This window comes from Rosa rugosa, chromosome 2, assembly GCF_958449725.1.
Source record: "Rosa rugosa chromosome 2, drRosRugo1.1, whole genome shotgun sequence".
Lineage (NCBI taxonomy): Eukaryota > Viridiplantae > Streptophyta > Magnoliopsida > Rosales > Rosaceae > Rosa > Rosa rugosa.
The window spans coordinates 53,875,562-53,903,323 of NC_084821.1; the positions used below are offsets into that span (position 1 = coordinate 53,875,562).

The window sequence follows — 27,762 nt, forward strand, 5'->3', positions numbered from 1 at the left end:
ATGACTCGCGAGTTGCAACCTTGAAACCACCTTTGTGGATGGTGAAGGGCAAGCATGGGGTTGGATTCCTTATATAGCAGACGCGGGTAGTTGGCCTCTACTACATATCAACAAAAGCTAAATTCAATCCACAGAAGCAACAAGCATGTTAAGAACTTATTGTGCTACAAGCTTACAATCACATATTTATTTTTTCTTCATGCAAAAAAGATTAAATGCACATACTTTAAAGTAAGGATACATCATACATTGTTTGAAATCATTTTTGTTACACAACTCATTTAACGCTTATGTAAAATGATAGGAGCACCATACTGTGGTAGAAGGATTATAAGTGAGGAAGAAGCATGATGAGTATAAGATGGAGAAAGCTCAAAAGTAAAGTGTTGCAAGATCACTGATAAGGCCAGTTTCGCTTCTATCATGGCAAAGTTCTGTCCAATGCAGATTCGAGGACCGACTTCGAATGGGAAGAACGAGAGTCGGTTCTTTGTTGCCTTAGAAAATCCTTCAGAAAACCTCTCTGGCTTGAACTCGTTTGCATCATCACCCCATAGTTCCTTATCATGCTGAATGATAATTGACCTTTTCGAAAGGAGGAAAATGCCTTCCTCCTTCCTCTATCTCCATCTCTAATTAACGTAACCAGAATAGAATTATGGATAATAGACAATCCATTATTTTTCTTTTTGTTTGATAAAATCACTGGATAAGTTTAAAAAGTTCGAAATTACTTAAATATTCAATTTTATAATAGAAAATTACATAGTAGCACATGACCAAAGATGTAAACACAGAAAACCTACTTTCAAAAAGATTTATACAAATAAAGACATGAGCCCATGCCCAAAAGCCAAATGATGCAAGCCTGACTCCCAATTTTAATGAAAAATGACCAAAATGCTCGAGTTTCATCACAATTTACGGGCATTGCCACTGACCCAATATCCAATACCCAAAATTCTCTCTCTCTCTCTCTCTCTCTCTCTGCGTGTGCAAATCGGAACAGCGATGCAGGAACCGGAGCTCCACGACCTCTCCGACGACGCCGATTACGCGGTAACAAAAGCCGCTCCATCTTCACAATCCTATTTCCTTTCTTTCACTCGTTACAACCAATTGGATTGTTTCTACTGTTTTGTTTTGTGTTCCTTTACTGTTAGATCTGTATAGCCGCTTCTACTTCGCGTCCTCGATTTTATTCTAGATAAGTTAGGCTCGCCGAAGCAAATCTTAGAGCAAGAGAGTTCATATTGCATACCAAACACCTCTTCTAGGATTTAGGGTGCTTTTTATTTTTTTTTTCTATTCCGGAGGTTAGAAGCTCTATTAAGTCATGGGAGGTAATCTTATGGAGGCATGCAAGATATTGTTATTGACATCAGTCATCAGGGTTCCTCTGTATGTATGCTTTGGTGCTACTAGTCCTGAAATTGGTTAAACTACAGATGAACAGTCCTCATAGTTAGTATAAACAATAGGCGGATAGGTAGAGTTGTCAAAATTAGTATGAACAATAAGCATATGGATAGAAATGAAGAGATGGCCAGATTTTCCATGAAATTAACTGGTGAATGGATAAGCATGTCTTGCTCGATCTTTCCAATTCTGATTTTGACCAAGTTTGTTGGAATTTATTTAGAATATTTCAAAATACTAGTTATATTTGAAACCTCCATTGAACCTTTAATTGCAGATGGTAATAGTCATTAACTCTCTTTGATTGTGATTGACACCAAGATTTCATCAGTTTACTCATATACCATTATTTGGTCAAAATCTGCAATTATGGTGGTTCATTCCTTATTTGCTTTATTCCGTTTTGATTTACTCATCAATGTCAAGATATATATTGTCTTTCTGTTACATAAGTTACAGAGTATAAATGTCATTCCTAATTAGACGTTTTGATTCTTCCTAATCAGTGTCATAATATTCTTTTCGGTTACATGAGTTACATAGCTTAATTGCTATTATTAAATTGTCATTGCATTGATCATTCCTGCCATATATATAATCCCTAGCTTTCCAGATTGAAACACACAAGAAAACTCAATCCTTTGTTTCCTTTCCGAGCTAAAATTTCTCATGTGTTTCTTTTAATTATTCTACTCCACCAAAAGAAAGTTTTCAAGTTGTTCGATACGATCCAAGTATTGTGAGTGTACACCTACAAGGATCGAGGTTGTTGTACCCTGGAGGGTAGGCCGTCAACACTTGCTACACCGAGATATAATCTCCGAAGGGCGGACATCTACTCTTAAGGGCAGTGTACCACACGCCTCAACCTACAAGTTCTCAAAGCATCATCCATCTCCAAAATTTCCAACAATATCATTGTCCAAACCAGCAACACTGAAGTAGTCTCTTGCCCAGCAAAGTAAAACAGCTTACATTCCTCAATTACATCTTCAATACTCATCCGAACCTTCCCATTACCCTGGATGTCCTTGAATTTTGACTCCATAAGTGCACCTAATAAGTCATCTTTAGAGGCTTCTCCTGCCTCAATGGCCTTCTCTCTTTTATTTATTATACTCTTGAGTGAACCTTTTACCTCTTTGTCAATTTTCTTCATCCTCTTGTTCACCTTAGTTGGTAGAAACCTAGAAATAAAATAGTTATGATGAGAAAGTAATTAAAGGCATGAAGGAGATGAATAAATTTTCAAGTATCTTCTAAGGGAAGTTTTGACTTTTACCTCCATCCTGGTATGTAAACACTTTGTAATGCATTTATTACAAGCGCTGCTTGCTCTTTAAGGAGTTCAAATATTTTCCTTCTTCCTGATAACTACTTCCAAATGCTGTTCGAGAAATCACATCAGCCGTCAAGTGTTGTAGAGATGGCCAAACATCCAACAGACATGGTGAGCCCTCTTTGGACGCCAAGCTCTCCCATTCCTTAATCATCTCATCACAACTTTTGTGGAAGGCGGGTAACATTTGCTGTTGCAAACACCACAACATACTAACAGAACATATTATTAACTTGGAAAGGCATGCATAAAGAAGTTGTTACATTCCCAGAAAATGATTCTACACTACCTACCGGCTTAGATAGGTGCAACATGTACCTTACACATGAAATTCATGTCTTATTTTTCCTTTATTTGTTTTCTTTACATGTAGCTCTTAATGAGGTTGATATAATTATTTCCACAAAAACAAATGAAAAATAGGACAATTGAAGTATAATTATCTGTAATACCTTTAATTTCTCTACATGGAATGTTGGGTTGATAATCCTCCTGTGTTCAGCCCATTTTTCACCTTCATAGCTTGCAAGACCCGTTACTAGCAACTTGGAAAGTGGGTTTAATACTGGCCTACGAAAATCATCAAGTCTTGTGAAGACATCTTTCATATCTTCAGGATTCATAATATTCACCCTTGGTACGGGGCCATTCCAAAAAAAAGAGTTCTTACCTATATATTGAAGATTGATTTAGTTGGGTCAATATATTTTCTAATAGTACGTTATGGACTGATCGCACCTAGATAAACAAACCCTGTAAAACATCTTCGAACATGCACAAACTCGCAAACCACGTTCAAGTACGTAGTACTACTCATGCATCCTGACTTTTTAGAGGCCTGAGGCAAATATTCATATGAAAATTTTTTTCTAAAATAAATTAAATCTAAAAACACTAACAGCAATTAAAAACAAAAAATCTATATTGTACTCTTAAATAGTTAAATTAGAAATGCCATTAGTAGCAATGAAAAATAACGAAATGTGTTTAATACTAGAAGAAACCAAAAACAAAAAGGCCAGGGGAATATAAAATGAAACTTACTGGCCTCGAACCTGGGTGCAGTTAGAAGGCCACACTACAGACTTGACACTATGCTAAAGTAGCATCATGGATATATATAAATATTGTTTGGACTACAAATATATATACGAAGAAAAAATTGTCGGAGGCCCGCCGGAGACCAGTGGCCTGAGGCGGCAGCCCTCAAAGCCGGCTCTGTATAACTCATGTACTTCTGCCTGTGACTATGAACATTTGAGCTCAGGTCAAAGTTTACAACTCGCTCGTCTTCTATATGGCAAGCATGCATATGGTACTGAATATAGTAAACTGTATTAAACACATATATCATCATATATTCATATATAAAAGGTAATTTGGCATACCATAAGTTTTTACGGTTTGATCGAGAAAAGGGATGAGTCGTGGTGCTATGTCAGGTTCATGGGTTTGGATTTTGCATGTTTGAGCAGGATAGAGTTCTCCTTCAAGTCTCCATAAAAGAACCTGCATGTAGGAATTGCCTTGAAGGCCTTGCTCCCTCAAACATCTTTCTAGCTTCTTCGGCTTCAGCCAAACCCAATCCAGCACATTCCATGCCCATCTTACTATTATGCTAACAAAAACAAGGCTCAGCGCTACCCAACTAGCCAATGTTACTTCCATATTCGACGCTCGTATATCTCTAAGCTGGCTAAGCTGAGAGAGAGAGAGAGAGAGAGAGAGAGAGAGAGAGAGAGAGAGAGTTGTTTTTGGAAGGAGGAAAATGCCTTGCTCCTTACTCTGTCTCCATCGATATCTATCTAGCTGTCTTTTTCGATGATAGACTTCCATGACTTGAGTCTTGACTTATCTCCTCGGCCCTATGTATCCACAGAATATCTAATGCTTTCGTGTCCTTTAATGCATAGCCATTAATCTGTACCACAGTGTAAAACTGTGATCCACTACTACAGTTGAAACTAATGACATATGGGATGACGCTTTTACATAAGCAGCAACAAGCCAACAAGCATTCTTCAAATAAGCATAGAATGTATATGACACAGTGCTCACTTAGAATCCCCCCTCCCCATTGATTTATAAACAAATAAACAAAAACTTAGGTTTGCCCATTTGACCCTGTTTATGAGAAAATGCCTCGGAATAAATTATGTCTTGTTATTGTCCATATTTTTCGTAGAAAATGCGAATATTAAGTAAATTAACGTATTTTTCAAAATAATTTCTATACTTCATCTCGTTAAAGTATTATACCCCTCCCTTTCAAAAAAAAAAAAAAGTATTATAATAGGTTTATATATAACTTTTTGTTGTAAATATTATTATCTATGTGGATGTCCATGTAAATACTCATTAGTTATGTACTTTGATGTAAACCCTACCTCTATATAAAGGAGGCTAATGAGATTGAATGTGACACTTCTACTTCCTCCCTATTATTCTCTCTCCATCTTCTCTCTACTTTATAACACGTTATCAGCACGCTCTATATTTTTCTTTAAAACTCTATGATGATCCACGAGTCCTTATGGTGCAACTCTGTTGCTTCTAACCATTACTCAAGATCTATGAGTCTTATACTCCAATTTACTTCCTTATCCATACTTCTGATCATGGTTTATTTTTATTTTTTTTCGACAATTCTACTGCCTGTTCAATCTGAAGACGTATATCAATTTTCAGTTCGGTTAACTTCTTGCTTCTGAAAGTGACAATAGTAGTTGTCTTGTATCCTAGCTTGAGTCAATAATTTCAATTTTTTGTTATACAGCAATAAAATGCCACTTATTCTTTGTTCATCTGCATGCATAGTATGAAGTTTTTGTGTGAGATTGGGTCTGGGAGATAATCTGTACCTTTGTGGGTAGGCCTAAGATTGCATGCGGTGGTCATTGGCAAATACGTGTGAGCAGAATAATCCAGAGCTAGAATTCGCCGCCGTATCAGTCTCTCACTCCCATTAGCCCAGATGATAAATCTTCTCCTCTTCTCTCTCTAAACCCAAAAACCCAAACTCCAATGGCTTCCTTATCGGCCGACCTAGCCGCCACCCTTCTCTCCCTAACTTTCCGTCACTCCACCCGGGTCGGAGCCCCGGCCCTTTTTTCCCTCTCACATGGAGACCCCGGACCGGACTTCCGCATTTTTCCCTTTGTGCGGCACGACTTACTAATTATTCTCATTTTTGGTAGGCATGTGTTTACAACAAAAGGCATAGGTTTCTTGAATTTGATTTTTTTTAGGACTTCTTGAATTTGATTTGCAAACAAATTGGATTATATTATAAACCTATATGCTTTGATTAACAGGCATGCTTTGACGGGCTTCTGTTCTTATTCATAATCTATTTGATTATACCCAGTTCATGTTTTACATGCTAATGCATTTGTTGCCTTCTCATGATCTATATATATATATTTATATATACATCATCGCAAATTGCGACTTTTCTTATTGGGTATTGGGAGTCTTATTGTTTATCCAATTTCATTTTGGATACATATATAGAACCATACAAATTATTGTTTCTTTCATGATACATGTTAAGGAAGATCGATAGTTCTGCATGTGTTCCTTTGAATTCAGGTAAGTTTTCTTTATTAATTTGATTAATTACTTTGATATAACTTGCTCTCACCATACTTGACAAATGGATATGGTAAAATTTACATTTGTGATAGTGAATTGATCAAAGTACGTAGATCGAGACCTGAAGTCTCTTGATCTGATTACAGAGGGCCTGAAGTTCCTCGACACTTATCAACGTTGCAATATGAAGTTTCTCAGATTCAATACAATTATGAGGGCCAGAAGATCCTCAGAGCTATGCAATCCAGTATATAAAGTCACATATTTGTGATCCCCAATAATTATAAGAGGGCCGGAAGTTCCTCAATTTTTCTTTTGATGTTGGGGTTTCCTTCCTCCTTATGATTATTTGTGAATTTGGAGTTTCAAATTACCTCTAGAAGATGTAGTTTGAGGTTGCACACTTGGTCAATGCCAGAAGTCTTTTGGCTTTACATTCTTTTATAAAGAGAACCTGTCTAGAAGACAATATTATGTTCTTGTGCAATTAGAAGTGAAATAAAAGATTATCATATGAAGTTAACCAGACCAGAAGCTCTGTGTGTTTTCTTCATCCATGGAACCAGAAGTTTCCAGTGTTAATTTATCTATTTATTTTCCCTGCAATTTTCCTATTTTGTTATGTACTTTCATTACAGTACTTATCTTTTACATTTTTTTTGTTACTCATACGGACCAGCATTCCTATACCTCGAACATATGAATTTCGAACGTAATAGTTTTGAACCAGAAGTTCAAAATTTCATAGTAGAACCTGAAGTTCTAAGTAAAACTCAAACCCGAAGCTTTGAGTATAAAAAAAATAAATTAGTAAAACTCGAACCAGAAGTTACGAGTAAATATATGATGGAAACTTAATGTTTCCCGATTATAAGAGGACTAGAAGTTCCTCAACTTGGTATTACATGAAAATGGGCGTACAGTCTCTCTTCTTATAATTACATAAGAACCTGAAGTTTCTCAAAGGTATCGCCAAAAAGAGATCGAAACTTGAAGTTTCTTGATCCTTGATTATATGAGAGCTTACAGTTCTTCAGCAATGTTAATGTGGATCCTCTAAATAAAGTTCATGCTCCTTTTTGGAACCTGAAGTTCCGAAAGTTATTTACACTCGACCCATAAACTTTGAGTATAATTAAAGGGTCATAAAGAGCACAACTGTTAGCCTCGAATTAGAAGTTTCGAGTAAAATATTGTGACATGAAATTCAAAGATGTCGCCTTGTTAAGAACCTAGAGTTCTAACATTTATGGATCCCAATGCATCATTTCCTTCTAAGTAAATTTGTCGAAAGAAAGAAGGAAAGATATGTGCTGCAATGATGCTTATGATCTCTAAAGATCATAAGTAGCTCTCAATATTTATCTTTACCAAGGTAAAGGTAATCTATCCCAGATCCATAGATCTTGGTGGATAGCTCTAGAAGAGCCCGCATTTATGTTACCAAAATGAGAGATATCTTTGTGTTTGGTACATTCAGTACTTAAAGTGTGTGGTGTATATTGAAAAAAAAAAACATCTGCTCACTCATTTGGATCATATTACACAACAATACGAGGCATATATGGGTATGAACCAGAAGTTCACCAAGCCAAATACATTAATTTGGCATGACCAAATTGGTCATTCATGTTGTGTAAGATTACCAACAAGCTCTAATGCGATTCATTGTCGAGTTCAAATATTGTTGTGTTAAACAATAGTGATTGCAAAATTTGCTCATGAGGAATTTTGTCAAGGAGCAGTATTGCACACATGATTTGTCACTTCAATGAGACAATATTCCCGCCGTTAGGGGGAGAAAAGAGTGTCTTTAATGAACGGCGTGAATTAATCATTTCTCGTATTAGGCCTCGTACCTGAAGTACGACGGGTAATTCATCATTCATGCCTGAGCATGAATCAGTAAATTCATCATGTCTCAAATTGAGCCTCGTACATAAAGTACGAAGGATTTATTAATCACTACTTCTGAAGTGAATTGGTTTACAAGTGACAAAATCATGTGCTAAATACAATCCTCATACTAGGGATAAAAATTCCCTAAAGCAAAAACATTGTACAAGCAGTCTAGACCACACTCGAATTATGGAAAACGTGTTGGTCCAAATGGCATGATTCTCCTGATAAGACTGCCATACTAAAATGTTAGCGCTCCTAACGAGGCTGCACAAATAAAGCTTGCAAAAGCTATTATAAATGATGTCATGGTTGGACATTTCATCAAATATGTAAATCGCCTGAAGCGTGACATATCTATAGGTTCCAAAGTTTTAACTACTGTGAAGTAGAGGTCATAAAGCCCTATATCACTCTAACGCTCTAAATGAGGTTATGAGTAAAAGATCCACATTCTCTAAATAAGTTCATCCATGCGATATGACTGTCCTGTAAGAGATACAAGTCTATTGAGAAAGGATGAAAGCCCTAGAAGAGGCATGGGTACCCAATATTAATAAGCTATATGGATAGCTAATGCATGCATATGAGAATAGTGGGATCACAAAATTGATGATCATCGATGATTGATATTATCTATGGTAGCTACCAAAAATTATCAAGGGCTATGATGACATTGAATCACGTTCTCATACAAAATTCGACATTATTTATTGGCCAAATTGGAAAGAGGCAATTCCAATGAATTTGAAACGTGATGAAATACTTGGACCTTAACCCTACATGGTACAAAAGGGTATTTACTAAAGTGAAGATAAATCACTATGACACAATGTCTATTTATAGAGACATGAGATTATGAATACCTTCCCTTATACGAATGACAATTTTCTATAAGTACAGTGTTACATATAGCTGTTATATTGACGAGAGATTTATGGCACGTTGTCATCGTATATTATGAAGATCTTAAAGACACATTGCTAAAAGCAAAATCTCAAAAGTGAAGTGTCATTGTAAGCGTATTGCTTATCAAATCCTCAAGGGATTCAAATACATGAATAATTCAAATGCAAGTCCATGAAAGGTCGAAAGAGCCTGAAGCTCACTCATGGAATCAAAGAGTCTTAAGCTAGCTCATATGTACTCATTTCGTTCTAGTCAACGAGATCTAAATTGCCTTAATGAGTACTATGACAAGACTACTATCGAATTCGAATTATGATTATAATGTTGCAACATATTCTAACTTTCGCATAGTTATGAATTACATAAAGGTCTTGAAGAGCTTATATGAGACATATCAATACATAAAGATATTGATATTTATGGCTGGGTATGCCATGGTGATTTTTCCTATGTTTTAAACTATACAAAGATAAATGTGTCAATTTCTTTATATTGTCTAGCTTTGTTAGTATTGCTTTAATTTTGCAGGTATGAAAATTTGTGATGAGCCCCTATATGCAAAGCACACATGGTCTCACTTCAGTGATAGACACATCAAGCTACTATACATGGTACATGTAGCTTATCGCATACATAAATGAGGCTTGCAACAATCAGGGGGAGATTCCCATCAGGGGGAGCATCCAGAAGCATGTTACCTAGGACATATGCGCGTTGTGCTCTTTTTGTCCTTCGACCAGGGTTATTTTTGTCCCACTGGGTTTTTGTTACCTGGCAAGGTTTTTAACGAGGCAACAATTAGCGCGTCCAATACCATCATTCATTGGTGGACATCCAAGGGGGAGTGTTGTAAATATTATTATCTATGTGGATGTCCATGTAAATACTCATTAGTTATGTACTTTGATGTAAACCCTACCTCTATATAAAGGAGGCTAATGAGATTGAATGTGACACTTCTACTTCCTCCCTATTATTCTCTCTCCATCTTCTCTCTACTTTATAACACTTTTACATTTCTTTATTATATCTTACATATATTATGAAATAAATATAAATTAATATTTTAAAATAAAAATAATAATTTAATTAAAAATATATTATTGAATTTTTTAGCGAACTATTACATGAAATTTACAAATAATACACTTAATATTTTTTTAGTATTATACATGTCTCGTTTTTTACTAACAGAGTTATTACCCATTTATTTTTATGAGAAATTTCCCACTCGTGAGTCGCAACCATGAAACCACCTTTGGAGGTGGTGAACAAAGGATATCCATGGCCTTTACTACATATCAACAAAAGCTAAATTCAATTCAGAGAATCAAGAAACATGTTAAGAAATTATTGTGCTACTAGCTTACAATCACATATTTATTTTTTCTTCATGCGAAAAAGATTAAATGTACACTTTAAAGTGAGGATACATCGACCATACATTGTTTGAAATCATTTTTGTTACACAACTCATTTAACGCTTATGTAAAATGATAGGAGCACCATACTGTGGTTGAAGAATTATAAGTGAGGAAGGAGCATGAGTATAAGATGGAGAAAGCTCAAAAGTGAAGTGTTGCAAGATCAATGATAAGGCCAGTTTCGCTTCTATCATGGCAAAGTTCTGTCCAACACAGATCCGAGGACCGGCTCCGAATGGGAAGAACGAGAGTCGGTTCTTTGTTGCCTTAGAAACTCCTTCAGAAAACCTCTCTGGCTTGAACTCGTTTGCATCATCACCCCACAGTTCCTTATCATGGTGAATGAGCAGTGTAGGTAAGCTGACTTCGACTCCAGCTGGCAATGAGAATTTCTTAAGTTGTGTTTTCTTGTGAACGGTTCGAGACATCATAACCAATGGTGGGTATAGTCGAAGAACTTCAAGTAAAATCATTGTTACCTGGGGGGTAATGCATTCAAGGTTAATATATATCATACAAACCGATCCATCCCCAAAGCAAAATTCATGCACAAAATGCAACAAGCAACTATTATAATCAACAAAAATGTGAGTTTATTCCATCTTGTGTACTTACAACTTTCAGGTGGGTTAGGCCATCAAAGTCTGGCTTGTTGCTTCCAAAGACTTGCAGAACCTCTTGTCTTGCTCGTTCTTGCCAATTCTGATTTTGACTAAGTAAAATCATTGTCCAAACCAGCAACACTGAAGTGGTCTCTTGCCCAGCAAAGTAAAACAGTTTACACTCCTCAATTACATCTTCAATACTCATCCCAACACTTTTGTTGTTCTTCCCATGTTCCTGAATGTCATTCAAGCTTGACTCCAGAAGTGCACCTAATAAGTCATCTTTAGTGGCTTCACCGGCTTTAATGGCCTGCTCTCTTTTAATTATAATACCCTTGAGTAAACCCCTTATTTCTTTGTCAATTTGCTTCATCCTCTTGTTCATCTTAGTTGGTACAAACCTATACACCACAAGACATTTAGTTTTATTGAGAAAGTAAGGCATCTATGAAGGAAATCCAATTACAGTTTTGTATTATCTATAGGAAATTTTAAATTTTTACCTCCATCCTGGAATGTAAATAGTATGTACGGCTTTTAATGCATATCCTGTTTGTTCTTTTAAGAGTTCAAATATTTTCCTCCCTTCTTGATAGCTACTTCCAAATGCTGTTCGAGAAATCACATCAGCCGTCAAATGTTGAAGAGAAGGGAAGACATCCAACTCACATGATGAATCCCTTTTGGACACTGAGCTCTCCCATTCCTTAATCATATCATCACAACTTTCGTGGAATGCCGGAAACATACGCTGTTGCAAACAATGCAACATAAATTAAAATAAATTTGAATAGGAACAGCTATATATTCTTGACACCTTCAGAATGTCATATGCACTCCTCTTCACCTTTCTGTGAGTGTATGTAAGTAATAAAACAATAACTTTGGAGCACTAAAAATGAATGTTTGGACTTCGGATGTGGTAATAACATTTCCCTGAAAATTTCAAAATATTGACAATTACATGCATGTCATACCTTTAGCTTCTCCACATGGAATGTAGGGTTGATAATCCTTCTGTGCTTAACCCATTTCTCACCTTCATAGGCTGCAATACCTTGGGCTAGCAACTTAATAAGTGGGCTTGCTTCTGGTTTCGGAAAATTATCCATTTTTGTGAGGACAGCTTTCACATCTTCTGGATTCATTATATTCACCATTGGTGAAGTGCCAATCCAAACAAAAGAGTCCTTACCTGTAAAAGATACAACTCATGTAATTCCTTGTTATATATATATATATATATATATATATATATATATATATATATATATATATATATATATATATATCAAGTACATACATACATATGCAACAAACTATACATCATCATAAAGAGTTTGGCATGCATACCATAAGTTTTCAGGGCTTGATCGTCGAAGGGGGTGACTCGTGGTACTATGTCGTGGGAGGTTGAGAGGTTCATGGGTTTGGATGATGCTTGTTCGAGCAGGTTAGCGTTCTCCTTCAAGTCTCCATACATAAACCTATAGGAGTTTCCTTTAAGGCCTTGCTCTCTCAGCAATCTTTCTAGCTTCTTTGGCTTAAACCACAACCAATCCAGCACACCCCATACCCATCTTGCTATTATGCTAACAAAACACTACTAGAAAATCACCCATAGAACACCGATTTTGGCCACTATTTGGAAAGAGTGGGTTTTGAGAATAATTTGTCACCATTAATCGGATCAGTGAGTTGTTATGAGGCTTGGCACCGAATGTGGGTGGCCCAATTCTGAAGTTGTGGGTTTAGTTTCCAATATTTACAATTTTTGCCCCTCTAGGACATCTCTTGTCAGCAATACCATCCCTCTCACATGGCTATAGTAGGTATGGCAGCAAGCTTCCAATATAAGACTGGACCCAGATCAACCTCACTTCATCAAAATATGACTCTTGCAAAGCATCAGATCTGAGAAGAACCTATCTTTGGCGTCTGCCAATCTCCTTCATCCCATGCGAGCTTGTGCGAAAGATTTATCTTACTCTCAACAGCCGTCCTTCTGATCTAATGCTACTGTAAGTTCCTTTTTTCAATTTATTGAACTTAATATATCAATTACTTCTACAATTTTCAAGGAATCGAATTTAATTCATAGTATATACATAAACCCTAAATTTCTCTTCTAGTGGATTGAAGAATCGGTTCCCTTGGCTGCGTTTGAGTGTTCGCAAGCAAGAGTTTTGTTCTTCATTTTTCTGATTTTGTTTATGTTTATTTTTGATTTTGATATAGAACCCAGAAAAGTAGCAGAGAGACTATGTATATAGGCCTATAGCAAGCTTAGGGAACGATTTTAATTACAAAAATTTATATAAAACTTGGAGTTTTACTTGTTGGCGAATCCATAGTTGAATTTTTTTCAGGTGGATATGTCTTTTTTTTTTGCTCAATAATTCAGCAAATTCTTTTTTTTTTTTCTTTGCACCTTAGAACGGGAGTTCAATTATATCAAAATACTAGTTTTTTTTTTTTTTTTTTGTGTTTTGGGGGTGGGGGGGATGTTGATTATTTAAAACTAAAGATTAACAATTTAGTTCTTTCTTATTTCTTAATGTTTGGAAATTGTAAGTATGAATTCTAAAAATAGCTTATTCGGTTAAGATTCTTGTCTGATTTTAAAATTTCAAGCTGTGATAGAGCAGTTTGGTGGAACTGGTTATGAAAGCTCAGATGTAATGGTGATAGATGAGGTTGAGAGACAGAGACATCAACAGCTAGAGAAACTGTATAGGTCTACTTGTGCAGGAAAGGCATACATGAACTTTGTTTACATTGTAGAATTTTGACTTCAAACTATGGCTGAAAAATTTGTACTACTCAATGTGATGATAGTTAGTGTATTGATCTCACATTTTGGGAAAGAACAAAGTTTGATTTTATAGGTGACATGACAATGAAACCTGCTAGGCATATATAGGTGGCTATTTGTTTTGCTATCTTGGATCACAAGTCTGGGAACATCTTGTCCTGCTAATCTAAAATGTCAGATTTTTTTGAGGTATTATTATTTCTTTTTGGTGCCAAACTTGTTCCATCTGTCAAACTCATTTTTCATAATTCTTATGCTCAGGATTTTCAAAAAGAAATTGTAAATGCAGCTGAAGCATTGACAGCGATAGGATATAAGCATATTGAAGCAGATACAATGGGAAGTGTGTGATATAATGGGAAGTGTGTGAAGTTATGTGATATAAATGGAAGTGTGTGAAGTTAATACTTAGTACTCTATGAAATTGGCTTATCTTACTAAAGTCTGCAAATAGAAAATATGTCAAGCCTTTGCGGTTGCGCTTATTACTATCTGTAATCTTTTCGTGGTAGTCAGGTACCTAGTTGTCTGAGGATTGTAAAAGGTATGGAGCTGAAAATGTCCCTGACAAAATTTTAACTAAAGGTGCGTCTATATACTTTGATGCTCGTAAGCATGTGGAAAGGAACAAGAAGACTTGAATAAGTTGTTATCTTCACAGGTATGTTTTGAGTAGCATAAAGTTTCTACTCTCTCCTGATTTGAAATCTTGACTAGTGAGCAACTGCAAATTATGGTCATTATGTCTTGTCACAAACCTAAAGGCAAGAAATATTTCATTTAAATAAGTCTCTACATTAAATATGTGGTTTCTATGACAATTGAACTGAGTACAGAATATTTTGCTTGAAGAAAATGTTGTAGGAATGCCATAACACGTTTTGTGGTTTGTTCATTTCAGGATTCTATTTTGAAACAGACTTTGAACCGGGAATGGTCATTCACCCAAACAAATGGAATGAACAATCTCACATTAATCGGTAGGAATGAATGTCCATTTTTTTTATAACTTTGGTTGTTGCAAGTTATGATTTTTGTTCATTGATATGTTTTTGAGTATGAAGTTGATGAAGTGGCATGGGACAAACTGAAGCTTAATGACTTTCTGATGAAACTGTGATGTATGAATCAACCTGCTCAAGACCTTGAGACAACAATATCATGCAGTTTTTCCTTATTGAGCTTTACTAGTGAAAGAAACATCGACTTATTGACCATGAATGTATACTTGTGCGCATAGGCTTGTAAGTTGTAATAGGTTTCTTTATTAGGTAGTGCAATAAGCTGTAGTTACATTTGTAACAAACGGTAGATTTTGATTGAATGATGATGTATATCAATAAATTGGTAGACATCATTCATGTATTCAACTATTTACTGTTTTTTGTTTTATTATTAATATATATTTTTTAAATATGTGGCATTTAAAGACACCATTCTAATAGTTGTAGTAATTGGTGTATAACTAGAGTTGGCAGCTGATATGACAGCTGACATGACAGCAATGTGTATATGTTGAAAACCTAGGCACCGTTTCAATTTTGGTGCACTATGCTGCAAAGGAAACCCCAGCAATCACCACTGTCATGCATTGGGTGGCTGCATAGTGGCTAATGAAGAGTTTGGTGGCCCTTGTAAACAATGAGCACCTTTATTGGAGGGTGTCCTATAAGCATAATTCTAGTAGTGAAAACAAGGCTCAGAGCTGCCCAGGTAGCCACTGTTACTTCCATGTTTGAAGTCTGTGTATGTCTAGCTGGCTATAAGCTAGGAGAGAGAGGAGAGAAAGAATTGAAAGACAGAGATGGAAAGGATTGAAAGACAGAGATGGTATAATACCGAACTGAAGAACCGTATAACTGATGACTTCTATGGAAGGAGGAAAGTGCCTTTAAATTTGTGAAACTCGAGGACTTTTCAACAAATGGGAAAGAATCCCTTTCATAAATGTCAACATGAATGACTATTTTGTGATTAAATTGTACTCAAATTGAGAACCGCTCACGACTAGTTTATCCATCCGCAGCAGTGTTTCGTGCAAAAGAAGCTATTGGGGTGGGAGTTTTTTGGTAAGAAACAATATTGGAGGGGGAAATTCCACAAGAAAGAAGCTAATCATTGTGATCTCTCTTTTTGTCCATCATGCAGCCACATATTTGGAATCTTCTTATATTAAGAACCTTACTAGAAACTAATCCCAGAAGTCGGGTCGTCTGGAGGCTATTGACTGTTGACTCTCTGCGCGTGTTTCTTTTTGCTCACGCCTATTGACTATTAGTCTTCTGTTTTTTTTTTTTTTGCTGTGTGTATAAATAACAATTGATCTGCATATGTTGGGAAAAATTCACCAACGGTGTCTGGACACTTAGGGGACTTTCAAAATGATACCTGAACTTACAAAGTTATCAATGTGATACCTAGACTCATTTTTTCGTATCAATATCGTACCTATGACCAATTTCCGTCACGGAGCCGTTACGGAAATTGGTCATAGGTACGATGTTGATACGAAAAAATGAGTTCAGGTATCACATTGATAACTTTGTAAGTTCAGGTATCATTCTGAAAGTCCCCTAAGTGTCCAGACACCGTTGGTGAATTTTTCCCGCATATGTTTATTGTTACTGTTTCCTTGATCTCCATGCAAAACTACTTGGGGAATAATTCTTCAATTACCCCTTATTTATTTCCCTTATAATTAGCGAATTTGCACATTACACAATTTAGGTGATTGTCCAAAGAAATATGTCACAATTTATGTGAACAAACAGGTTAGAATTGTCTAAAAAGAAAAGTCTGGGTTTTGAATAGGATACCTTCTAGTGTTACCGGTGGTATTAGTTTTGTTAGTTCAGATACTGGAAATTGCAAGGGAAAAAAGAAAATGAACACTAAATAACACAAATGAATTTTGTCAACTGCTGGTTTACATATCTTTTCTGTGATGTAAATATTAATGTACAGCTGATACGGAAAATCGGATACAAAACGTTACAGAAACGACAAAATGGCCTCCCGCCTAAACTTGGGAATAATAAGCACATTATAAAACATTCTGTTAATAGTGTCGCTAGGATCAACAACACATTTGTATGAATTTGCCGGACTTTAATAAACTAATCTATTTCAACTCCGTCGGATCCAAAACCTTGCTCGGATATTGTTCAAGAATAATGTTACAGTTGTTCATACTGCGTGCGTCCAGGAGACCATGATTCCACAACTTGATCATAAATAATCTCCAACACCTGACAAATCATTTATATTTGAGACTTCACAAATTCTCATCAAAAGCAAAACATGATATTAACACTTTCCCTAAGAATATACAACGTGTCAGTAAATGTGTAGCTTGCTTTAGGAAAACTTCCACTAAATGTGCAGACACCACTCATCTTTCGTACTGAATAAGGTGTTGTTTATAAACATGCATGTCATGACAACTGGTAAACCAATTTTTAAGTGTTATTTAGATGGGTATACACTCGTAAGCCTGGAGCATCGCACGATCATGTCACTAAAAAACTTCATGAAAAGTTATATGAGAATATTCACCAAATCAGACACTAGATTCATTTATGGCACATATATATATCAACTACCAGAATGCATAGGCAAAGTTCACCACAGAGAAAGGAGTGAACTTTGAGGATTGAATTTAGATGTGCACAACTACAATTGGGAATCGACAAGTACGACAATTACCATATCAAGGCCGGGGATTGCACAAGCTCATGTGCATGCAATCTTGAAAATGCCTCACACGCCCAAGGAATGTGGCCATCAGCCAACACCCTGCCAGTATTAAGACAAAATGTTTCAGAAGAGGAATTGATATAAAATCAATATTGTTTCAGACATGAAAATGAACTTGTCCATGATGATCTAATGCAAAAAAGATCTGCCAAAAGGTACCATGACATCCAACAGCATCAGTGTTTTCTATCTCAGATAATTAAATTATAACCAAGGCACAGGAAGGAATGTTTAGACTCAAGCCAAGTTAAAACTTAGTATTACTATTACATCAGTCAAGTTGGTGAGATATGATTTTGAAGGTTATACCAGTAGACACAGCTAACTTTGAAAAGATTGTCGTAACTGACCTGATCTAATCAGCTTATCAGCCTTGAGGTTTTCTTTAACCAATTATCATACAATATAGACTGCTACATCCATGGAAGGGTCATGGCGTGTGTATATCAAATAGAAATACTAGATTAATACTCCTTGATATGTATCAAAATTTTGATAACTTACTATTCTTATAGACATGGCTGATAAACAAATTTCTGTGAAAACAAACAGCAAGACCTTTTTTCTAAAGCATATGCTTGACATATACTATTTCAATAATAAAAACTCCAGGAGGTCATCACTTGAAATTTAGACTGCACGTGCCTCAGTGCAACAGTAAAACTGTGTGTGTAGGAATTTATGGTTTATAAACTTGTACTACAAGGTGCCACACAAAAGAAATAAATACCCTCATGAAGCCAGAAACAAAAAAGCAAAGGGAAGGGAGAAAATTACTGTTGCTTTCTCACGAAGGAGTTCCACATATGCATCATTTGCTTCTCATCTTTGGTTACATCAACGAAATCATCAAGCATCTACAATAAAGAGTATAATACTAGTTATGCATTTGCTTTCGGTACAAAACCTCAAGTTGCCAATAAAACACAAGATGCTGCTAATTTAAGCATAGATTTCATGAGAGCAACAACTGATTTAAAAAAGGTTGGATTGGACAAAACTTGGATAAAACAAAAACAGCAATGAAAGTGACGTCCTGCTAACATATTGCCCAATTTAAAATGGAAGAAATCAACAAATGGTGGCAAATCTCTGATTGGACAAAACTCAACAGAGAGAGAAAGATAGAGCTGGATTAAAGTTAAAATTAAGTTTTTTCAAAGAACATATTCTACTGTATGAGAGAGAGAGAGAGAGAGAGAGAGAGAGGATGAAAATAATTATACCCTGCGATCTTCAAAATCAGCAACATCATCATCAACCTCATCCTCACTATCTTGATCGGACAAAACTTGTTCCAACGTCATTGGCTTCAAACAAAAAAAATAAAAATAAACTAAACATAAAATTCAAAATTTGAACCACAGTGCTGAACAGAATTGACATCCAAGTATGAGCCAAAAGGAAAACCAGATTGCTATAAGACTGTAAATCACATAACTTCAATTTTAAAATTAGTAATATACCAAACCTAATAAGTAGAAGATGTAACTATTGAAAAGCTATCCGGTTTTCTCTTCCATTGCATTTTAAGGCATTATAGTTCACCCACTTACCAGTATCAAACACACACCAAAATCGGACATAAATAGGAAAAATTGCAGACACTTATGATAATCTTATTTGATAATCACATTAAGGGTTCTGTTGTTCCCCTATAGAGAGAATGACCTAGTCTGCCACTGTTATGATATAACAATCCAAAGTGTATAGTTAGGTTACAACAGTTTCTTTCTGGTTGACATTTCAAGTATGATATGCAAGTGCAAGCATGCAGAGTTCTTTTTTGGTCAGTATTTCATCAGACCCACCCAAAAATCAGACCGGACTGATCATCTTGTTTACACACCATGGAACAATAACTGGCCCATTCAAGCGTAAATTGCCCAATTAACGATAATTGAAGTATTCACGTGGGATAACAAAGAACTTAATAGCTGTCAGGAGATAAAACAGAGTCATTCATCAGTCATCAATTGAAGTAAACCTGGGCTCTATGTGAGTGAAAGAATTGTCGCTTCCGCAGGAGGGCACAGCTGAAAATGTAGAGAAAACTTCTTGATAAAAACCATATTAACATATGAGGATAAAAACAGGAAGTATATAACACATTAAAAGATATATAGACGATATCATGGTATTTGATAAAAGATAATATATAACATCATCAGATACTAACAAACACATAAAAAATAGCAAATGGGAAAAATGGATTCTGTACATAGCATTTTTCAACTACTTCACCTAACTGATTTTTTGTCTTATTGATATAATTTTGTAAATGCTACGTTCCGTCTGACGTATTTTTCCACTGAAACTTCAACCACTCAAAAGGCCAAAGGTCCGAGACCATCCAGTTTTTTTTTTTTTTTTTTTTTGGTAAAGGTGAGATCATGCCAATTGACAAGCCTTCTCGAGCCATTTCAAAATTTCTTATAAACATAAATTTTTTTGAACTATATAAATAAGAAAGAAAGCCCAAACGAGCACTACACTTACAAGGAGTGCCCACTGACACTTCTTATAAGTGCAAGGAAAAGATACATCTTTAGTCCTTGTCGATGTAAGATTTGGTTTTGACAGTGTTACTGATGTTCTCAAAGAGTAATTAATACAAGACAACATCAGAGCGGCTTAGAGCAATGGTTAACATCCGTCTTTTATAACCTCAATGTCTAAGGTTCAAATACTCATGCATGCGTAGCCTTAAAAATTTTAGATTTACGCACAAACACATCAGATCAAGTTGGTTTATAGAGTTTCTTAGTACATAACCCAATCCCTGAACCAATCCTTTTGGTTTCAGAAACAAGGAGCCAAGCCAGATAACAAGTTGAAATCACCAATTTCAGGTGGTTTGGCTTCAGTTTCTTCGGCTGGTTCAGGTTCATCAGGTTGGTGAACAGACCAACCTGATTTTGGTTGATTTACCTAAGTTTATATGGTGGTGAATTAAGAATGAATGAGTAGCCATGCGTCCAAGCAACAAACAATGGAACGTAATAAGCACATAGACCAAGTAAAACTGGGTAGAGTTGACCTTGATGAACTATATCAACAAAATTAATACTGCATTTCTTCATGATCAATAAGTAGAAAGGGAGAGTGAAACATACTTTCTAGGGTCTGAGCGTTCAACTGATAATTTTCTTGTCTTTGCAAACAGTAGCATTTGAGAAGGTGCAAAATTGTTTCCAGATATTGATTGAACACAACCTGGATCAGCATATGACTGTGGTATCGAACTTGAAACCCCTGCAAGATAAAAGAAAAAAAAAATAGGTGAAACAAATTGCAGAGACTGTAGCATCAACCAATCATTCTAAATTACAGCAAATCATTTCACCTGATATCCTGGCCTTATCACCCTTACTAGAATGAGCATCTGAGCAAAAGCATTCAGTGTAAGATGGCAGTATCCCAGAAAAGGAGCACAAATGGAGATATTAATTCAGTCTGCTTAAGCGAATAACATATTACAAAATTTAATTTCAAAATCAGGATAATTCAAAATTTGCAATGCAATAATTGAATGTATTGAAGACATCTGGCAGGGTTATTGCTATACTAAAAAGTATTGAAACAACTGGCTGGCCCTACCTTTTCAATCTGCATCCAAACTCATGGAAAAAGAATAGCTATTCATCATTTCACTCCAAAGCAAGTCCTTATAACAGAAACATTTCTCAATTGTTCAGGCCTAATTTAAGTGAATTTTTCGTAAAAGCAGTATTTGGAGGATGCTTTGTAGGCACCTGAAGGAGGTTATTACATAGGTCTCCAGGAGGCTCCAGGAGATCAATCATATCTCATCTGCAGTCTGCAGTCTGGAAATTTCATGTTGCAGGACATTTGCAATTCATTATGTCAGGAACATTTTGAGTTCCTAACTAAAATCCAATCAACTAGATAAACATGACAGAGGATTGATTGATTTCCATAGTTGATGCTCCAAACACTTATCCTTCAACAAATTACTCAAGTAATTTATTCATGCTAAGTTTTCTTTAGCACTAAGATATATCCATGTGATTTAAGAGAATAATTTTAAGCTAAAAGACAATTGTTTGGTAGAGTTCAAAAGCCCTATTCCTTCTATCCTATTTTGTCTCTCTTACCCTCTTCTTTCAATATAGACAAACACAGAACCCCCAGTACATGTATGCATATATTAAGAAGTGTGGGGGACAAAAAAAAAAGAAGTGAAGCTTCAGTTTTCTAAATAAGTGATCAGAGCTAAGGTGTCCTGAGAGTTCCGGGCTTGATCTCTTCATGTCATATATGCTGATTGGAATACTGTTGTATAGTATTTCTCTTGTCCTTGTATTCCTCTATTTCTTTTATTCTCAATAAAATTTTGTTTTTCATACCAAACAGAACCAATTCAACTGTTTACCAATCAAGAAATGAGAAATCGTACCATCGGCCTTGTCCAAAAGCACACAGAGTCCTGAAGGTAAGCTCGAGTGTAAGACGTGTGGATGTACATGCTTTGAATTTTGATTTAGGCTCTTGGGTCTTCTTCGTCTAGGTGGCTTTGAGCTGGACATGGTATGACTTTCCTTATTCAGTTAAAGGCATTCATAAATCTCAATACAAAGACAAAAGGTTACTGAAACTGATTGGGTCAAACTCCAGCCCAAGAAAGAATAGAAACTTACCAAAAGAAGAATACTTGTAGCTTAGGATCAACACCATCAGCAACAATCTGAACAGAACATTTAAAATTTAAATTATTAGATCTAGATATCTAGACTGGTGTATTTTGTTTGTACCATTCAGCTAGATATATAGACTGGTGTATTTTGATAACAAATTTTCAAAATTGACAATCTGTTATCAGACAGCAATTGTTTCTTTTTTCTTTCTTGGTGAAGTCAGCAACTGATAAATGATAGAAATAGCAGTAGTTTCATCTGCCATCTACTCATCTTCAACAGCCATGAGTCAACATTCACTTTACCATTTCCACATATATTTCCGGAAAAAAAAACACAGAAAAATTAAGTCATATCATGATGATCCCCCAATCTAATTCCAAATTTCATGCGGTAGAAAGTAGTGCATTAGGACAGCTTCCATCCCTGGAATTCTACTTGATAGTGAATAATATATAGATAATGTATATTAAGGGGATATGAGATGTTAATATGGAACTTGATCATGGAAAATGTCACTTCTGCTCTATCATGCACACGTGTGAAATCGTGAGTAAATACCTCAGATGTCCAATTGTCAGTTTTCACAGACACGTTTACAGCTTGACACTCTTCAGTTACCTACAAGAATATCCATCAGTTTGGTAGCAATGGTGTAGCATATCAAAATCAATATATCACACTAAGATTAAAGATAACCCACCCAAAATTCAAAGTTGAAGAGATTATGTGATGAGAGCAGATGATATTTCAGACCCTGTAGAAAAAAGATTGAACAAAGTCTTAGCATAAGACAACAAGACTATTGGCTTTACAGATTGCTAATTCCTAAGGTATTAGGACTTAGAGATTCTATACATTTCAATAACCACCCCTCTCTTTCTCCCTCTCCCCCATCATGAGTGGGCCAAGACTTCAACTCACTTACTCACAAGTGTCCACATATTTTTAAATGTGAACCAGGGGGTGCGGTCACAGTTTGAACACATACTTCTAGCTTTGGGAAAAAATTAATTTGCTAGTTTTCCTAGTAGTTTAAGCCGTTAGGATCAGAACATAGTACATGATAATAAACTACAATAGAAAAGAAAATAAATAAAAAAATGCGAGAGAGTTCAGACCTTAAAGCTTGCACATTTAACCAAACAAAACGGACAGGAAAAATCTTCAGTCACTGAGAAAAAATAAGGATTATTAGTAGGCAAGGATATGATGCATTTCAGGATACAGACAAAGGATAAATTTCAGAGGAAAAGGCCTCAATAACAAAATGTGACAAAGAAAAAGATGCCAGAAATTGTTATGCTAGAAAGTTTGTTAATATGATTGACAATTAAACGAAAGTAGGCTAAAAAATTAATACTTTCATTGCAACTCTTAAGATGTCAAATTGTCTTAGAACAAAGCTAGTATAATCGGGTCACTAAGAATTATTAGTAAGTCATTAATACCTTCTGTCCTTTGCAACGTATTGTTGTAGTATCTATAATTAAAAATCACATTTCCTGCCCTTAACCTGGACAAACAAGCAGCAAATATCTTTTAAGTGGCTTTTCCAGGATGATACAGATAAGGGAAAATAATTTCATACAAGCAAAAGATATAAATAAATGATTAATATAGAAGATGACTTTACAGACACTTTTACTTAGTCAGAGACGTTGATTACCGAATGATATGAGCTAACGATGAAGAAGGAATGTCATTACGTATGTATGTATTATAAGGAGATTTTTCCCTGGCACCAAGCTCCTCTGCAGAAATATTGACCTGCACTTGCTGGGATATGATCTTTGAAAGCCCAAAGCACCAAAAATAACAGATACCCATCAGAAACAGTTGCCTAGCAGTGAAATACCTAGAAAGAGAAAGGTTTAAATATATTGAATGGAACAATAAAACTGAGATTAGAGCATACAGCAGTTTCTGGATTATACGGAATTGCAATCATAAGGCACTTGTCCTCATTTGAACAACTTAACTGCAACAGGAAACATAAAAGATGTAATCAGCTGCTTCAAAGTCATAGTTAAAGAAAGAAGATCTAAACTGTTACTTTTGGTCCAATCAGGAACAAGAGAATATAATAGAGAAAATGAAATTTGTTTGAGAACTATAATGCTCAAAGCTTTAAGTATACTTACAACCATTAAATATGTCAAGAAAGAAGACAAATATGTATCAACATTCAGTAGTCATTTGATGACGCCTACCTTCAAAAAGCAAGATTGCATGTCAATAGTCGACATCAACTCAGCTCTCTGTCCCAAACCAAAATTAGGAGAACTCTCCCATGATATATAAAGTAATTCCAGTGGTATCTTGCTCCATAGGCAATACCCTCCTACATTTGCTGTCAAGTTAAGAAAAATTAATTTGGAAAAAATACTCTCTTAAGCAAAGACAAAAGTGCTGGTAAAATAAACTTGGGAAAAACTATTAATGACTACAGATAAAAAATTATGTTTCACCTTTTACAATTAGAGATTAATAAAAGGGCATGATATTTTATATTATACTCTTTATATTATCTCACTTTAAAGTTTTGGGTCAAATATGTTAAGAACTAAGATGTTATAAATTCTCATGTTTCTCTTAACTTGTTCTCCCAGGTGTTTCTTACTTTGTGATTTTGGTTTTAAATATTGAGCTTCACAGGGGGTCAGTATATTCTTCTTGCTATACATTTAATTCCTCGTCTTCTTCTTTTATGGATTTTCCGAGCAATACCAACTTCTTTGTTGCCAACTTAATCAAAACAGTTCTCTTTCTTTTAGAAAACCAAAAATAAAAAAAACCCACTTTTGATGACAAACATGCACCTGAGGGATATATAGTATAAAGTTATGTGAATCTTTCTAAAGAAAACCAAATTGCAAGAGAATGTCCGAGCTGACACACTTTTGACTCATAATATAGCCAAAACTTGTGAGCAAACATGTCAGGAGAAAGTGAAGTTTGTCTTACCAGGAGATGATGCCATATCCATTGGACCCTTGGACAAATTGATTCCACGCAGTGGATTTTGTGCACCCACTGCAAGGAAATAGTATAATGACCCTGATTATTGAAATGACATACACATAAAACTGCTTCAATATCAATCAATTTTCACATAAGAATCCATACCAAAGCTGACGAGCAAAATGGCAAGTGAGCCCGATTTAGCCTCCAATGCGAGCTTGTTGATGTCAGGCAGAATAAAATTTGCTTGATGTTGACCACTCCCATCAACCCCAGTTGAATTGCTTAACATGCAAGCTCGACTGAATCGATATGTAGCATTATACTAGATTTTTCATCAAAGACAAAATTTTCGTCAGATATATAAAAATGGAAACCACAAAAGAAACAACCAAAAACAGCTGCCACACGACAATAAAACATTAGTATGATGAGATTTAGAAAGACACATATGCATACCTCTGGAGCCACAACATCAGGAACTAGTCTCGCCAAAAACACATACAAAGGAAAGAGCTTCTGACTTTGTACACCTTCTCGCTCATTCCTCGAAACTGAAACTGTCATTTGTATTCTGAAGTTCATCCGAAACCACCCAAAGTCACACATACATGCTTACTATATCTAAAACAAACACACAAAATTTAACTCAAAACGACCGAAATTTCGAAACCCTTATCACTATTAGTACCTCTTTTTGTGCTTGGCCTCTCTTTTGTAGCTCAAACATCTTTGAAGAAAAGCCGGCTACAAATTGCAAACCAGAGATTGAGTACCAAAGGCAACATTTTGAATTCGATGAAGAGAATGAAAAGCAAATGATGATTACATTTCTTATAGCACGGCGTTGGAGGATGTTATAGAACTCAACAGGCTTGCAATAGATAGAGAGGCTCTCCTCGGCGGCGATTTCTTCCTCCGACGACATTCGCACGTGCGATTGCGATTCTTGCCGGCACATGTTACTCCCGACGGTTCGAGCGTACCTGCAAATATTGGGGGAAAACAGGTTTTCAAATTCAAATTTCTCAAATTTTTGTCGCACACATCGAAAACCAAAGCTAACAGCGAAAGAGAACAGACGGAGCCAGGAGGTGGAATTGAAGCTGAAGATGAAGATGAGAAAGTTGGGTGGATTGGGGTTTGTGCTTCTTCTGCGACTTTGGTTCGGAGAGGCTTCTTCTTCATCGAAATTTGAGCTCCTGTATCGGAATCTCTGCTGCGATTCACGCTCAGTGATTCTTCTACTGTAAAGCTGCCATTTTTAGCTTTGCTTTGGCAGCTGGGAAAGAAGAGAGAGAGAGAGAGAGAGAGAGCTTGGGTTTTTGTTTTGTTTGTTTCAGGTGTGGTATTTTTGGGTTTACTATTTGGGACTTACTATTTATCCTCTCAGTTCACTTTCAAGCTATATATTTCCGGTTTTTTTCTTTCTTATTTTGGTAACAAAACCAACTTGGAGGAGACGGAAAACTGAGGATGGAGAGAACATGAGTGAAGTAAAACAAGTCTTTTCAAGTTCTTCACCTACTAGTCATGAGTTTATGTTTTGGTCATTTGTTTTTTCCTATTTTGTTTTTTCGGTGTTAATGAGTTAATTCGTTATGGTCGTGTTGACTTTTCACGATATATCGCATGAGCGATTTATGGTGACGATGATTTGACTCGATCTTATCACAATATCACGTGTATAACTCAATGTCTATCGATGAAAATTTAGTTGATGATATGAAAGGTTTTTCCTTTATAGTCAAAATTTTAAAATAAATTTTCTATTTTAAGTTCCCTTCATAAACTTTCATTAACTAACCTCACTCCCTTCTTGACTTTCAATTTTCAATACATTAATGTAACGATACATGCAGTAGATTAGTTCGATTCCAAAGTAGGTTGGCTCCATTAATTGGTATACTAGTTTGAAACTATTATACATTTACGTCGAATCAGTCAACATATGTATCGAATTAGTCTACATCTGTATCAATTTAACTAAGTACCCTTGATGTATCGGTATAGCATAAACAAACTGTTTTCTTCTATTTTTATAATTCTCTCGTTGTAGCTTGAAATTTGGTGGTTAAGCTAAAAGGAATATGCCTCTGTTACCTATTTTTAGTTGGCTCTAATGAAATGATACCTTAAATCCTCAATTTGGTTTTAGGGCTAATTTGCGATTGCTGTGACTTTTAAAAAAAAACTGCTGATGCTGTATTGTGAAAATAATCAACTGTGAATTAAAACAGTTTCGCGTTTGGTAAATAATATTTTTAAAAATGCTGTTAGTACATAAAACAACTTCAATTCAGAGCATGTTTTGATACACAGCTGCTTCTAAAATCTGTTGCCAGTGACCTATAACTTTCAATTAAAGTTGCTTTTCATT

The 27,762-nt window shown here is 35.6% G+C and overlaps 2 protein-coding genes, 1 long non-coding RNA gene and 1 pseudogene across 7 annotated transcripts; 1 reads left to right on the plus strand and 3 right to left on the minus strand.

Annotated features, from left to right (window-relative positions):
* Positions 1 to 1,967: 1,967 nt before the first annotated feature.
* Positions 1,968 to 4,574, minus strand: LOC133728399 (cytochrome P450 72A15-like; annotated as a pseudogene).
* A 5,887-nt stretch (positions 4,575 to 10,461) lies between these two features.
* Positions 10,462 to 16,108, minus strand: LOC133728398 (cytochrome P450 CYP72A219-like). The gene is made up of 6 exons (XM_062155814.1): positions 15,699 to 16,108; positions 12,543 to 12,792; positions 12,167 to 12,384; positions 11,693 to 11,940; positions 11,200 to 11,590; positions 10,462 to 11,063 (listed from the first exon to the last, which is right to left on the minus strand). The coding sequence occupies exons 1-6, from the start codon at positions 15,735 to 15,737 to the stop codon at positions 10,638 to 10,640; spliced, it is 1,572 nt and encodes a 523-aa protein (XP_062011798.1). The 5' UTR covers positions 15,738 to 16,108; the 3' UTR covers positions 10,462 to 10,637.
* LOC133728400 (uncharacterized) lies at positions 12,985 to 15,369 on the plus strand. Of its 4 annotated transcripts, none has more exons than XR_009855833.1 (4): positions 12,985 to 13,210; positions 13,322 to 14,665; positions 14,906 to 14,984; positions 15,069 to 15,369. It is a non-coding gene; the product is annotated as an uncharacterized LOC133728400 (long non-coding RNA). The 4 variants fall into 4 exon arrangements; XR_009855836.1 differs by having other exon boundaries at positions 12,991 to 13,210; positions 13,833 to 14,665; XR_009855835.1 differs by having other exon boundaries at positions 12,991 to 13,210; positions 13,838 to 14,665.
* A 771-nt stretch (positions 16,109 to 16,879) lies between the features above and the next one.
* On the minus strand, positions 16,880 to 26,770 carry LOC133728396 (polycomb group protein EMBRYONIC FLOWER 2). 2 transcript variants are annotated; one of them, XM_062155811.1, is made up of 22 exons: positions 26,466 to 26,770; positions 26,212 to 26,368; positions 26,074 to 26,129; positions 25,842 to 25,956; positions 25,548 to 25,707; positions 25,386 to 25,454; positions 24,632 to 24,771; positions 24,337 to 24,399; positions 24,088 to 24,209; positions 23,870 to 23,934; positions 23,540 to 23,592; positions 23,122 to 23,175; positions 22,980 to 23,039; positions 22,422 to 22,468; positions 22,181 to 22,317; positions 21,107 to 21,145; positions 20,877 to 21,015; positions 19,748 to 19,796; positions 18,987 to 19,070; positions 18,538 to 18,617; positions 17,710 to 17,799; positions 16,880 to 17,252 (listed from the first exon to the last, which is right to left on the minus strand). In XM_062155811.1, exons 2-22 carry the CDS (start codon positions 26,341 to 26,343, stop codon positions 17,126 to 17,128), a joined length of 1,881 nt encoding a protein of 626 aa, XP_062011795.1. In that variant the 5' UTR covers positions 26,344 to 26,368; positions 26,466 to 26,770; the 3' UTR covers positions 16,880 to 17,125. The 2 variants fall into 2 exon arrangements, with proteins under 2 accessions (XP_062011795.1, XP_062011796.1); XM_062155812.1 differs by having other exon boundaries at positions 22,181 to 22,302; positions 26,466 to 26,767.
* Positions 26,771 to 27,762: the final 992 nt, after the last annotated feature.

Coding starts and splice junctions, on each gene's coding strand:
- LOC133728396 (XM_062155811.1), bottom strand. CDS start 26,343: ATGTGCCGGCAAGAATCGCAATCGCACGTGCGAATGTCGTCGGAGGAA. Junction 22,318..22,421: donor CTACAAGTATTCTTCTTTTG/GTAAGTTTCTAT, acceptor GAATAAGGAAAG/TCATACCATGTCCAGCTCAA. Junction 18,618..18,986: donor CTGATTTTGAAGATCGCAGG/GTATAATTATTT, acceptor TCTTTATTGTAG/ATGCTTGATGATTTCGTTGA.
- LOC133728398 (XM_062155814.1), bottom strand. CDS start 15,737: ATGGAAGTAACAGTGGCTACCTGGGCAGCTCTGAGCCTT. Junction 12,385..12,542: donor TCAAGCCCTGAAAACTTATG/GTATGCATGCCA, acceptor TATCTTTTACAG/GTAAGGACTCTTTTGTTTGG. Junction 11,064..11,199: donor GCCTAACCCACCTGAAAGTT/GTAAGTACACAA, acceptor ATTACCCCCCAG/GTAACAATGATTTTACTTGA.